Genomic DNA, 14,227 nt, shown 5'->3' with positions numbered 1-14,227 from the left:
ATATGATTTTGTGCATTTATGGTCAACTCAATCAGTTTAATTAATATGTTCATCTTTTTTATGGTTTTCTGCCAAGGTCGCTGATAGAAGACTAACATTATAGCTTCTAAAAAGTAGAAGCGTTTGAAATTGTATGAACATCCCTGGTCGATTTAATTTGCTATCCGAACCACTCTAAATACATTATTTAAAATGAGAAAGGTATTTGTTACTTGCAATGTCCTTTATGGGTCATCAGACGAACATTCTGTATTTATTCTCTGTCTTGTACTGGTTGCAGAAAAGAGTTTAAAAAGTAAAGGATGTTTATGTGACAACGATCGTTGAAATTACAACTAAGGGAAAACCAAGAACTATTTGTTTTCGTACTTCATTCTGAATAACAAGAAAACCTTCTATTTGCAAATAAGAAATTGTAAATAATTATTGAAATTAACTTTGTTCAAATCAAAACTTGGTTCTTACTAACTCACAATTAAAATCTTATTTTTATTTCTCATTTATTGCAAATTATTTAACAGTTGTACATGAATTATGTTACAGTTTACTAAAGGATATACGAGCATTCCGATATTAGATGCTCGATGAAAAACTTAAAGCACCGATTGTACGTGTAATGATATATAGCGTGTTTTGCATACTTCTGAATACAGCTCGGAATTCACAACAAATTTCGGCTAAAACTGCGCCGGTCAGGTATACTTTGAATCTGTATCTAACCTCTTGATTGGTTTTCAACAGTTTTATATACGGCACGCTCCACTTATCTTCTACATGTAAAATATCTTCGTCGTTTTCTGGAGTAAAATCAATTTTGTTGAATAAACTTGACTTATACAGTTCAAAATAATGCATGTAACATTTCATGGCCAAGGTTACTTGAAGGTTATGAATCTGTCATAACTAGACTGCGGATTTTATGTATTTGTAGTCTATAAGTCTCTGTGTAATATAATAAAAGACAAAACTTTCGTCAGATGCAACGAGTTTTCTATGTTATTCTTAATCCATTAAGATATTTGAGGGAAGAAGTTCATTTCTATTTTTGTTCTTATCTTTATGAATTACTTTATAAAATATTATATTGCATAAAAATCTGCAGTCTAGTCACAACACGCTCTATGATACTGATTATGAGTTAAAGAAACTAGGTTTTATTCAGCACAAAATGTTGACAACCTTGAAAAATTGAAAGCAATAACCTTGAAAGCAGCGAATGTACATGTGTAATGCAGAAGAATAAACGAACCATTTTGCGTATTTCGGTGTTTCAAGTTGATTGATTAATGATTAAAAGGAAGTAGTAATTGCGGAGCCACTGCTATTAGATTGTCGCGTAACAAATGTCATTTTTGAATTGCATAGTTGGTATGATTCTGATTTATCGCGAAACAAAGATTTTTAATAAAACCAAGATCTACCTAAATCAATACATTTTTGTCAACGAGTCACAATACGTTCATGATCCTATGTTTAACAATCTTGACTATAAACCACTCGTTTCAAAAAAGAATTTAAATTCGTCTTCCACTGTCATCATCTAGCGAAGAATTTTGAAAGTTTTAGCGTTTGAGTACCTCCAACTGATAGTAAGCGGCACACTTTTTCCATAACGGTAATGGGACAATAGCGTTCCGTTGGTTATTGTAAGTGTTGTGAATTAGTCGTTTTCGGATTATTCACGTTTGAGACGTGTCGTCTGTAGTTAAGAGTTAAGACGACTGAAACAAAATGCATTGGAAACGATATTTATTATGTCAACAAAATCTGATAGCTATTCCGGTGTTTGATATCGAAGGATATACAGCAGACAACGCGAGAGAGACAATTTGATAATGGGAAATCCTCGAGTGTAACCCTCATATTTGTTCTTTTAAAAGTAAGTTGTGACGAAATTTAAAAAAATATATAAGTAATGTAGAACAAAACGAAATTGGGCACGCCGGGTATTCGAATCCATGTTCAAAAATGTAGCACATCTAACCGCTGCGCTAAGCAGGGTAGTTGCAAGCATTAACACGAATGAACTTTAATTGTTAATACCATGTAAATTATTAGCCATCTACGCCCATAAGGGGGGGGGGGGGTGCGGGAGTATGGACGTGTTCATTTCGACGAGGACTACTAACAGGCAAAATGTGGGCAACCCTTGGACGGCGGTGTCTGGGTATACTTTGAACCAAGATTTTAGGATATTCATGTACCTTTCTAGTTTACAGAGACTACTTGAAGCGTACCATTATATTTACACTTCCGTTCATAAGTATCAGGGCACTTATCGAACATACAGTAAATGTTACAAGGCATCACACAATATTGCCGAAACTCTGAAATAAATATTCTGTAGAGGATACTGAAGCTCCATGGAATTTTTACGAAACATTACATTTTCTTCATATAAATCAGGTGTCTTAATACGTATGGCGGGTAGTGTATATTACCATTTTATAAGAAGACCAGCATACCTGGAAGAAATTTGTTCTAAAACACTTGTAAAGTCAGATGAGTAGGGGTCTACCTGAATCCTGGTACCGCTTATTCGATCATCAGAAATGTACGCCTTCCGAGGGTTAAAAAGTGAGGAGACGGTTACTCTTCGAGGAGTTCCCAATCGCGAGGTGGGATAAACATGTTCATGCATACATAGAACCAGGGACTTAAACCGGTATGATTTTGATACCGGTATTATAATAATCGAAATAAATACCGGTATTTTTTCGATTTCTATAAGGGTAGGGCTTGTATAGGGTTATATAGGGCGAAGGTTTAACCGAATATACCGGTATTTTACGTTTCGGTAGAAGTCCTTGCATAGAACACCGGTGGAAACATAACGAGATCCGATCATTTTTAGGTGTAGTTCCATCGGAGGTGTTGCTGATACTCGCGGGCATGGTTGTTGCGGTGGCAGCGACCTCGAGCTGCCCGTGGGCCCAGCACGTGCCCGATCTCGAGAGCTCGTGCATCTGCGACTATAATCTGGCCAAAGAGCTCTCGGTGCAATGCGACATCGTCGACTACGAGCAGCTACTGACTGCTATGCGCCGTCACGCTTCGAAGGCCGCCGTCGATTTGTTTTACGTGAACAACAGCACGATCGGCACCCTGAGGAACGGCTCGTTCGCGGCGTTCAAGGTGAACAACATGCAGCTGTCCGGCTGCCAGATCAACGGGATCGAGCCGGACGCGTTCAGTGGCCAGGAGAGCACGTTGAAGAGCCTGAACCTGAAGGACAACGAATTGTCGGAGGTACCGAGCAACACCCTTAGGGTGCTGCGTAATCTGACCGTGTTGGATCTATCGATGAATAAAATCACGAGGGTGAACGACAACGCGTTCGCCGGTCTGCGATTGGTCACGTTGAAGCTGAGCGACAACGAGGTCACGCTCGCGCCAGCCGCGTTCCGTGGCTTGGAGAGGTCGCTGAAGAATCTGAACCTGAAGGGCACCAGACAGAAGAAGGTCCCTGAGGCGCTCAGAGGCCTGAGGACCCTAGCCTTTCTCGATCTGTCGCAGAACAGCGTGCGGGAGCTGCCCGGATCCGCGGGCACGAAGGCTTTCGAGGCCCTGGAGTCGCTGACCGGACTGAATCTCGAGAGGAACTTAATACAGAACATCGGACCGGACGCTTTTCACGGGGTCAGAAACACGCTCAGCTCGTTGAGCCTACTGAATAATCTGATACCGGACTTTCCCACCGCCGCGATTAACAGCGTTCAGGATCTTAGGGTAAGTTCAGAGGGCTCGCACGGCGAAACGGTCCTCCAATCGAGACTGCTATTGATCAAGAGCCTGAGGATCGGGCTCATCGCTTAACCCTTAAATGCACAGTGTTGCCATACGACAATATACCTATGGTTCCTAATGTAATAAACACATAAACGCTTCCTGCATTATGTATTGGAATCTATGTACGTATACTACCACAGACGAGATATAAGAATAGACCTAACATGCAATTTAATTTCCAGTACCATTTCAGTATTCCATTCCCTGCTAGCGAAACCGGGGAAATAGTGTATGTATGTATGTAAGGCTATATGCAATCACGGGAGTGTGTGTGCTGTGCGTTATCACGGTGTCTAACGTAGTTCCTGAAACGTGATTTTCGTGAGACACCAAGTCCCATAAGATGTTAGGTCTATTCTTATATCACGTCTGTGATACTACCAAAGTATAAAGAATCGACATAAGTGAAAAGAGGGAGCGTCAGTTTACAAATAGATTCTGACAAGAAAAAAGTGCAACACCAAACGGGACATTAGCCTACAATAAAAGATACAAAAATTTGTAAATTTCCTACCGAGCAATTGGCTTTTCCCCTAAACAGAAATAATAACGGTTTTAAAAATTCTCACGATAATTAGTTTGTGATTTGCTTATATACTGTGTATATGGTGTAGTCATTTTGCAATACGCGTTGTTTTCAAATGAACGAATACAAAAAATGAGACGGATTTTTTAAAATATTTTTCTATCGTTTTATAGTTCAGAAATCAGTAATTTCTAAATGTTTTAATATATTTGGAAAAAACGTGCATTTAAGGGTTAAGGAGTTAGACCATCTCAACCGATTCAAAAAATGGAAGTCTTCAATTAGTACTTTATGATCTTGAATATAAAGTACAGTTTATGTGAGACCTCTTGCACAATAATTCACCGACTAATAATATTAGTGAATATTCACAAGATATAAGTTATGAATTAATATTATTAGCGAGATTTCACAAGTCACAAGCTACAAAATACCAGTACTGATAAAATAAGTAGAATTCTGCACGTAAATTTTGTCAAATTACAGTCAACTGATTCACCTATTCCACGTGTTAATGTTATGTGCACCTTGCTAGAAATTAATTATCGATTAATACAGTTAAATGTGTTTTGTTTGATTAAAAATGTGTAAGCGGGAAGATATTAGCACACGAGCTCATTATTCCGACAATTTAGCAACAAGTGGTAAGAAAAACAAATTGTATTATCAATCATGATTCAAATACCTACAATCAATAAATTATTAACAATTCACTAATCAATAGTCAGACAAATTAACCTATAAAAAGAGTTATCAATCGCTCAAGACTTGTAAAAATTGTTACAACTAAATTTGTATAACTTGTAAAGTTGAATTTATTGTGCAACGAACACTTATAAAATGTACTAACAATATTAGTGATTTAAATATATAGCTTGTAAAATTGTAGAAACTACCCAACAGAAGTGTAAAATTTATAACTTACAACTTGTAAATTTCCTAATTTAACCAAGATTAGGTGGTAAATTATTGCGCAAAAGGAGCCAGACGTAAATTCTCCCTCGAAATCAGTGACCGTCACTTTTCCTACACCCCTGTGGATCCTCCGTTTCTCATTTTAATTCGCTGTTCTATTTAGGTGCTGGACATTGGATTCAACTTGATCACGGAACTGCCGGTAAACGCTTTCCAAAAGAATCCGTCGATAACGCTTCTGGCGATCGACGGGAATCCTCTGTCGACCGTCCCGGAAGAAGCTCTCGCCCGATTAAACGGAACGCTTCGGGGATTGAGTTTGGGTGGTCGTTTTTTGGTCTGCGACTGCAAACTGCGGTGGATCGTCGATTGGATAAAAACCAAGGATCTACAAGTTACAAGCCGCGAACGGAAACCGCAATTTTGCGGAAGTCCACAGAAGCTGCAGGACAAAAGCTTTTACAACATCGATCCGGATGGTAATAACAGCGCCAGTAAATTTTTCGTCCCGCGAAAGTTTTCAGACTGAAACTAACGGTAACAGTAGTTGTTCAAAATACGCTGATACTTTTTGTTATAAATTATTCAGTACAGTTCACTTCCGAAGAAATAAATATGTGACAGTAATTATGGAAATTCTGGAAAGAAATCCATTACCGATTCGAACTAAATGGTTGACTGAGATGCGGTCGATGCATTTAAAACGCTCAAAATTATGTCGGACTATCTATCTTTTATTTTAAATTCGACGAAAAAAAGTAGTTACGGAAAACGAAATCACGCGAATACAGCAGGTAACCAGGTGTACAACACCTTGCATGAGAATAATTGTATTCATTTATGCCACTTTACACTGATTTCACACTATACATATGTAGTATATTCTCATTTCAATAATCGCATTTTGTGCGCCGCTCTTGTTATACGGCGCCATTTCTCTGTTGCTATTCAAAACACTATTCTTGACATTTTAAGACTAATAGAATATCGTAAACTGTGGGAGAACATTGGCAGGTTTTTATTACATTTTGTTATAGAATACAAAAATAAAAAATTTGACATTTGCTTCAAATGTCATATTAGAACATTACATATTATGTGATTTTACTACAAGTATGAAAATCCATAAAACTTTTATCCTTTTACTTCTTTAATACAGGTTAATTCACTGTCAATGTTACACCGTACAGATAAAATTGGCACACCATATACATGAATAGCATTAACAGCTAAGGTTGTACTAACCTGGAATTATATTGACACTTAAATTTGTTTCTTTTTATGTTTAATGCATTCTCTTTTTATTTTTTTGCTTTATTCGGATGATTAATTTTTTTTCAAGTTAATTAATTTATTGATCTAATTCAAGACACAAAATGTTTGAATTATCGATTTAAACTTTTATTTACTTATTTACATCTTAATTAAAGATAACAATCTTAATTAGTTATACCTTAACTACAATCCAATCGTCATCCATACAGTATGCTAATGTTCCCCCAGTTTACGGTATTTCATATTTTCGTTTCTAGCCCTTAATTTTACGATATTTTCGGTGTTTTGAAAAGTCAATATCGGTGAATGATACTACTCAAAAGGTTCCTGAATTCTAGAACGCGTGAAAATCTTAAACAGTTACAATTAAAATTGAACAGAAACCGGTGAACGATTTCAAACTTTTGCAAATAATTGCTGTTTTGATTCCGGTCTAGGAATTTTTTTTCAAGCGCAACCGCGCGGATTGAACTCGACTGTGACGAATGGTAACGGTTTCTCGTTGGTTCGCAGAAATGTCTTGCGACAGAACTCCGGAAATAATCGGTATCGGTACGGTGGAAAGCGTGGACACGAGAGAACCGACTGGTTCTGGGGGAACAGGTTACAGTCCAACCACTCGGCCTTCGATCGCTGTGTCGACGGCACCAAGTACAACGACGACCACAACGACCGCAGAACCGGCGTCCTCCACCACCGAGGAGAAAATCATCGAGGCATCGTCCACGACTACCCCTCGAGCGGTGACCAGTAGGCCAACGGTTGCGCGAACTGGCAACGTGGTGATAATGAGGACCACCCCAGCCCCGCCTAAACACGTCCAAGATCAGTTACAGCAACATCAGCCGCGACCACCTCTGGTCCTGGGATCGCCGCTTTACAAGTCAAAGTCGAGCGAAAAGGACATCATAGTCAAGGACGTGCTGAGACAGGACAACGCCGTGATCATCTATTGGGACACGGAAGCGACCAACATACTGGGTTTCAAGGTGGTTTATCGGCTATTCGGCGACAACAGCTTCAAACAGGCGCCCCCGCTTGAAGCCAGCGAGAGAGAGTTCAAAATAAAGAACGTCCCGTTGCAGGTAATGTATCCTCAAAGACTCGATCCGTATGGTGCAGCTTCTGACGGTTGTCGCCCATTTAACGGGGTGGCCAATGTTTAATTGTTAAATAAGAAATTGATCTTTGAACCCCCCGAAAGAACGGGGAAAACCCCTTAACGTATATATTAGCGTTAATGTGTTTCTAAATAGAGGCAATTTAGTTATTATACATAGATCGGCCATTTGCCATCAAAGGTTTTATTACCACTGCCTTCGAAGGTTTTATGGCAGGGGGGAGGTTCTTAGGATGCGTGCGACCTTGAAAAAGGGTGTATGAGAATAAACAGAGTTAACTCAATTATTTAAAACAGATTATTGAAAGTTGGGTTTGACAAGTAGTTCGACGTTGGCTTGCCTTAAAAATAAGATTGTTTCTGGAGGGTCTGGCGACGTCAATGGTGAAGGCAGTGGTGCCTAGTGGCTAAAAAGGGCTATATAGGATAGCGCTTATTCCAGAATCGCCATTGGAAAAGTGTCGTGTGCCTCTTTTGCTTACTCTTCGTATTTCCATAATGTACTTTCTGATCATAGGAATGCATCGTAGTCTGTGTGGTGTCGTTGGAAGAAACCAATATCACCCCGGCGAACGTTCCGTACAACCAATGTCGAGAAGTAAGGACGGAAAATTCGCCTACGTCCAACATGGACAAAATCACGATCGCCGCAAGTGCGGCTATATGCGCCACGATAGTGGTCGCGGTGATAATATTCATCGTCGCGAATCGGCGAAGGGCCAGGAAACTTCACACGCTGCACAGCATAGATCAGACGAAAATGGGGGGCCCTATCGCGGGTCTGCCTGTCAACTGTTGCTCGAACGTTGGTCCAACGCCCAGTCCTGGTGGGCCGTTGTCCTCGATGGCAACACTAAGCGCCTACAACGCCCAGAAAGAATGGGACCAAGTGTCCGCGTACAGCAATAGGAGCATACCGAGACTAAGAGTGTTTCCTATAGACCGTCAAGGTACACATTTGATAATGTATCGGGTGAGAACGAACGTTCAGTCGCAACTTCTTCAAGTTATTGCACAGAACTGTACCGCAAATGTTTTGCCTGTTATGATTGATTCACAAGCACAGAGCCATTGGTGAATAACGAAGAAACTGGCACAGTTCTTTTCTGTTCGCCCGATACTGAAATCCGACTATAGGAACGCATGAGAAAAGTGTTACGCTTGAATTTTCATGAAATTTCGTAGAAACAGAAAGGACGACAAAAATATTTAACCGTTCCGTACAGGTGGCCAGTCGTTTGTGACATATTTCAGAATAGACTTGTAGATAGTGGTTTACAGGATTATGGCGGCTACTCGTGTAATCCTGGGGCCTGGTATTCGAATCTTGTTAATACAGAATACGTTCTTCTTCGATTTACAAAGTAAACAATGTTCTGTAATTATGTTTCTATAAAGTTTCATTAAACTAGAGTAACATCTCACATGTTGTCCAAGTAAATGCAATCCAGATAGGAATTAAATTGTTCGTTTTCAGGGTCGATAACAAGAGCTTCCTGCATCGACGATGTTCGATCTCAGGCAGGACATTACAGCGGAAAAGTATCGACTCGGTCTGTGGTTGATGGTCAATCGCAACATAGCTTTTCCAATTTGGTTTACGATTCCGTATGAGATACAAAGAGAACTGTTAAAATGTAAACTATCCATATTTTCCTTTCCAGAGCTAAGACAATCCCGACAGTCCCTGGCAGCAGCTTCCGACAGAATGTCACGAACAAACTTCTCCCAGAGTCACGTGCCAACCCACACATCGTCTAGGAGGCAGAGACCGCGATCGTGTAATCGTACCCTGGAACAAAATCCCCCGCGACCTGGTAGCCGCTACAGCATCGCCGACTCGACGCATACTCTGAATAATTACGAAGAAAACAATTGGACCGATCACGATATGGACATATACATGGCGCGCAATCCGACCACGAGGACTGGTCTGATGCCTCTCTAGCGCGACACGCCGCCTGCGTACGGTTTTGCTCAAACGTGTTCAAGTGACATTATCTCAGTCGGTGCACGACTGTTCCCTCTGCTTAGTCTAGGTATAACGTGCGACATGACATTTTCAAAATAAAAAGAAAAAAAACAGAGAGTTCGCGAATAGCGTAGTATATAGCGTTCATTAGCTTAACGATAGTGGATCTACGTTTTCGCGTGTATTACCGTGTAATAAACTCGCGAACGTAGTAACGCGAACGAGGACGTTCTAAACGTATAGCTTTAAGAGAATTGACGCAAAGTAAGCTGCACGTCAGGAACACGTATATACTGTGTGTGCTTGAATCAAACGCCGAGGACTCGATTCGCTCGGGCACACGATCTCTAGAAACAATTTTAGGCGTAAGTGGCAACACGAGCCGGGATCAACGCGTTACGTGTGATGGATGTGTTTTTGTCCAAAGACTGTATCATAAAGAAATCGTCTATCGAGATCCGTATCGTGTCGACGTTTCGTGCTTTTTCTTATACTTGTGCAAGAGAAATGTACTGACATACAAAATATTTCTTAACATGCGATAATATTTTGGTAAGGAGAGACCTCTCTTTTAAAAAGAAAATGTTTTTGTATATTTTTACATAGCAACTATTTTGTAAGTTCAGTATTAGAATAAAAGATTAAAATCGAATGCATAGATCCTAAAAAGTATCGCTGTAACATGCGTTCTTATAAATCTCAATTCAATAAAGAAAAGTTAATAAAGTTTCACGTTTTCCGTATGCATCGTACTTTCTACGACTGCCGGTACTGGAATCGTTTACTTGTGCAATTAATTAATATAACGTGCAATACTTACCCAGGTATGAGAATGCTTCTTTCCCAACGAAATCTGATCTCTTGCACAAACTCGTACCACAATTGTGCTAGGGCAACCACACCTCCAAGATTGTGTGTACAATGTGCAGCGACAACAGAGAGGCGCCATACTAAACTGTCCATGGCGCAAGTTTTGACTCCTTTCCACTGATCCTCGTCCACGTTGCAGGTACTCACGTCGCCATATGGAGTTTTCTAAACGATTAATTAATACCATTATTTCTCAATAGCTTTTCTCATTTTGTTTTTATGCAGTTGTCAGTTCACCCTGGACAGACCGCATAATAATTATTCTCAAGAGGATCTTGAAAGATTCCTCGAAAAGCTACGTGATGTCTTACACAAAGGGATCAAGTCAATAGATTTTAGTATAATTCGAAGAAAGACATTAATGAAAGTAAAAATTATGCTATAATTTATTAGATGTCCCATAAATATTGTACGACCGCTCCAGGGTTAAAAAAAAACTACTTACAGTGTTCTTATCCGCATCAGGAAATAGAAAATATAATATCGACAACAATATCTCCTCTTGTATAGGTCCTTCCACGTTAGTATTCTTTTTCGGAGTCGCTTTGCTAACCACTGCTGAAATAGTAGGTATTCTGGACTCTGTCAGTATATTAAAAACCGAACTCAATGATTGCTCTTCTTGTTGAGAATATATCACAGCGTCTCCAAGCAAATCTACTATAGTTTTCGGGTTGTTACAAACGTGCAAAAAGTCTGTTAAATATTCCCCGAGTAGACAAGCCGGCGAAGATATCATTGTTACTTGCACAGACCATTCAAGTGCCAACTGTGGCTCCAAGTCCGTAAAACCTTCACTGTCGATTACCACGCTCTCCAACATTTCCGGCCATGTAGTAAATAAATGGAGCTCCCTGGAACAAACAATTGGTTGATTTTAAACTGGTAAGTATCTCAATTATATCTCCTCTTAAAAGACAAGAATATTACGCGATAGGATCATATGTAGCTCCAAATGGAAGTTTGCCTAATTCAGCTACGCCTAATGTTTCTCCTTGCATGAAATCAAAGTCTGGAGGTTCTTGCGTCCATGTACTAGTGGTCCAATCTTTCAACAGATAAGAGAACCTCACCGATATCATTACTGGATCTAGCCTTACTCCACAAGATTCTCCTGCCTTCTGTTTAAACAAAGCAAGTAAACCTGGAAATAATTCTTATTTGTAAAACAGCTGCTATAAATATTGTTCTGAAGAATGTAAGTGTTATAATTACTTCTATGCTTCTGTTTTACAAACTATATTCCTACCAGTGAGGTATTTGCAATGAGGCGGTATCTTTTTCAAGTGCACCATGTCAAAATGACTGCAAATTCCTTTCCCAATACTAGTTCCCAGGTACATCTTTTGCCATGATTCTTGCACTTGCACCAGGGTAGGTATATCGCTACAAGTATTTATCAAATGTTATGTAGTTGCTATATTAACATTGAAAAAAGAAAGATTCTAGTTACCAATTGGCATTAGCTGCTGCAATTGTTAAAGAGCTGAGTAGTATTTTAATTTTAGTTTCATCTGTCACAGATTCTCTTTTAGTAGACTGTAAGACAAGGAACTCTCTGATGCCATAGTAGCAAGCTATCTCTAAATGATTTTCATCCATTCTGGCAAAATCATTTGACGTATTTATCACATCTCTATGACACTGTACTTTCTCTTCCTCATTTTCATCCAAAGGACTGTCTATGTCCCCATTTTCCAATTTCAACTTAAAATGCTTCAACGTGAATTCTGAATCTAAAATGAAGAAAATAATTCTATTTGGACCAACTCTTCTAATCCATGTACCAAAAAGAACATATGGCATATTTTGAATGCATGATATTTTGATTCTAGCAGAACAAAGAGTGCATACAAACCAGCAAAATGAAGTTTCTCGGAATTTTCATTCCACTGACAGTTGACAAAATCTCCTGACTTTAAACAACGACCAATTTTCGTGCTGGTTAGTTTCCATTCGTGCATAATTTCTTCGAGACGTGCTATGAACACCTCCCATTCCGAAGCCGTAGTGAAATCGTGGTGATAAAAGTCTTCGATTTCAACGTTATTCATTCTTACAGGCCTTGAAACAAGTTAAAAGGCTATGTTTACAGGCAAACCGTATGGCTAACTGTGACTAACTGCAGCTGTTAAACATCGTTAATACTTATTCGTTATCGTTTGAGTTAAACAAACTTCCATGAAAATTCGTAGAGTGCGCGACAATGCAGTTTCAAATAACAGACAATTGTTTCGGCACCCTACCAGATGGTATAGCTATGCCTTGGAGGTGCATAACATTCACTACATTCATTAATATCAGTACCGATCAAATATCTAAGGTAAAACACCATAAATAAATTTGAATAAAACAATTAAGTAAATATTTTCTCTAAACATCAATAGATACATGGTATTTGTGTAATAATATGTAATGTAATAACATTTTATTAATAATTTTATTACTAAAATGTATAAATTAATTTATACAACGTAAAAATTGATTACAATATTCAGATATATTATAAATTACTCTGTATCTAAGTTTCTATTAATCATAATTAAAATTAAAAAATTATTGTTGTGGATAATGCCTTTAGCTATAAGCTGTTATGGGCTTTTGAATTTAATTTCCATCGCCTATAGCGCTATGTTGTAAAACCACAGACGAGAACGATAGAGCGAGCCGCGGTATCGGTGCACTCCGTCGATGTCGACGCGTACCGAACGATGCCGAAGATGGTCGGAGCGGGCGAACGGGAGAGAGCGAGAGCGGTAGAGCAAGCCGCGGTATCGGTGCTCTCCGTCGGTCTAACGCGCTAGTGATGTGCGTCACACAGTTTATTGACCTAGCCGTGTACGCCGTGTACCATTTTTTTTTTTTTTTTTTTTTTGTGAGGGAATGCGTTTACGCACACCCCCGCCCTCCCCCAATGTGGGAGGAGTGGGCGGGGGTAGTGTGGGACTCACCCCCAATAGGGCGAAGCCCAGGGGGAATACCCACTAAAACCTCACGGTGGCCGGGCTCGGCGCTCTGCGGGGAGGCACCGGGATCTCTTGCGAACACAACCTGTACCTCCCCAGCGCCGGCTCCGCCAGTTGACGGCGGAGCGCCATCTCTGTGGTGGGGGAGCAGAGAGCTCCCCCTCCTCCGGACCGCGGGTACCATAGTCCCGCGATCCCAACGGTCCCTTTTAGTCGCCTCTTACGACAGGCAGGGATTACCGTGGGTGTATTCTGTTCCCCGCCACACAGGGAAGTGTACGCCGTGTACCATGGTCGTACCTAGTCGTACCATCCGGTGTTTGGGTCGTTCAAGGAGGAAGGTCGTTCAAGCCGGCAAAACCAATTGAACTCAAGTAAACGTAACAAAGAAACTAGCTGTTGCGTAATAACCTACGTACGCCCAATACAGAACGGCGTTAGCTTCCTCACTTTATCGTGAGCCGTCGCGGAGGGTGGACGCGTGTCTCATACTCGTTCTTCCTCTTGTTACTAACCTATTGTGTGTTGCAGGCATTCGACAACCACCGTATAAAGGAACCTGTTATTTACTGTGCATATTATTAATTTATTTACTGCTCATATTATTAATCTATTTACTGTGCATATTATTAATCTATTAACTGTGCATATTATTAATCTATTTAATGTGCATATTGTTGTGTTCCCTCTCTTGTTACTAATCTCTTGTATGTTACAGATGTTCGATATTTATCTTCTTATGTACATATTATGTATTCTATGTGTATTGTACAATGAAAAATATTTTTCCAAAC

At 39.8% G+C, this 14,227-nt stretch overlaps 2 protein-coding genes across 2 annotated transcripts in view; one reads left to right on the top strand and one right to left on the bottom strand.

Annotated features, from left to right (window-relative positions):
- The window catches only part of LOC107186657, a 49,417-nt gene extending 39,839 nt beyond the window's left edge, over positions 1 to 9,578 (top strand). Inside the window, 6 exon segments of the mRNA XM_015574580.1 lie at positions 2,855 to 3,729; positions 5,394 to 5,709; positions 7,019 to 7,590; positions 8,143 to 8,575; positions 9,103 to 9,272; positions 9,274 to 9,578. Of these exon segments, the coding sequence (XP_015430066.1) occupies positions 2,855 to 3,729; positions 5,394 to 5,709; positions 7,019 to 7,590; positions 8,143 to 8,575; positions 9,103 to 9,272; positions 9,274 to 9,573 (2,666 nt within the window). The 3' untranslated portion in view covers positions 9,574 to 9,578.
- LOC107186656 (rab3 GTPase-activating protein catalytic subunit) overlaps positions 1 to 12,521 on the bottom strand; it is a 58,576-nt gene extending 46,055 nt beyond the window's left edge. Inside the window, exons 1-6 of the mRNA XM_015574579.1 lie at positions 12,326 to 12,521; positions 11,921 to 12,203; positions 11,717 to 11,853; positions 11,398 to 11,611; positions 10,913 to 11,321; positions 10,418 to 10,632 (exon numbers count right to left, since the gene is read on the bottom strand). Of these exons, the coding sequence (XP_015430065.1) occupies positions 10,418 to 10,632; positions 10,913 to 11,321; positions 11,398 to 11,611; positions 11,717 to 11,853; positions 11,921 to 12,203; positions 12,326 to 12,521 (1,454 nt within the window). The remainder of the gene's footprint in view (positions 1 to 10,417; positions 10,633 to 10,912; positions 11,322 to 11,397; positions 11,612 to 11,716; positions 11,854 to 11,920; positions 12,204 to 12,325) is intronic.
- Between the last annotated feature and the right edge of the window lie 1,706 nt (positions 12,522 to 14,227).

This window comes from Dufourea novaeangliae, unplaced genomic scaffold (genome assembly GCF_001272555.1).
Source record: "Dufourea novaeangliae isolate 0120121106 unplaced genomic scaffold, ASM127255v1 scaffold80, whole genome shotgun sequence".
Taxonomy (NCBI): Eukaryota; Metazoa; Arthropoda; class Insecta; order Hymenoptera; family Halictidae; genus Dufourea; species Dufourea novaeangliae.
The sequence above is the reverse complement of the archived record's forward strand: the minus strand, read 5'-3'. Positions and strand labels throughout refer to the sequence as shown.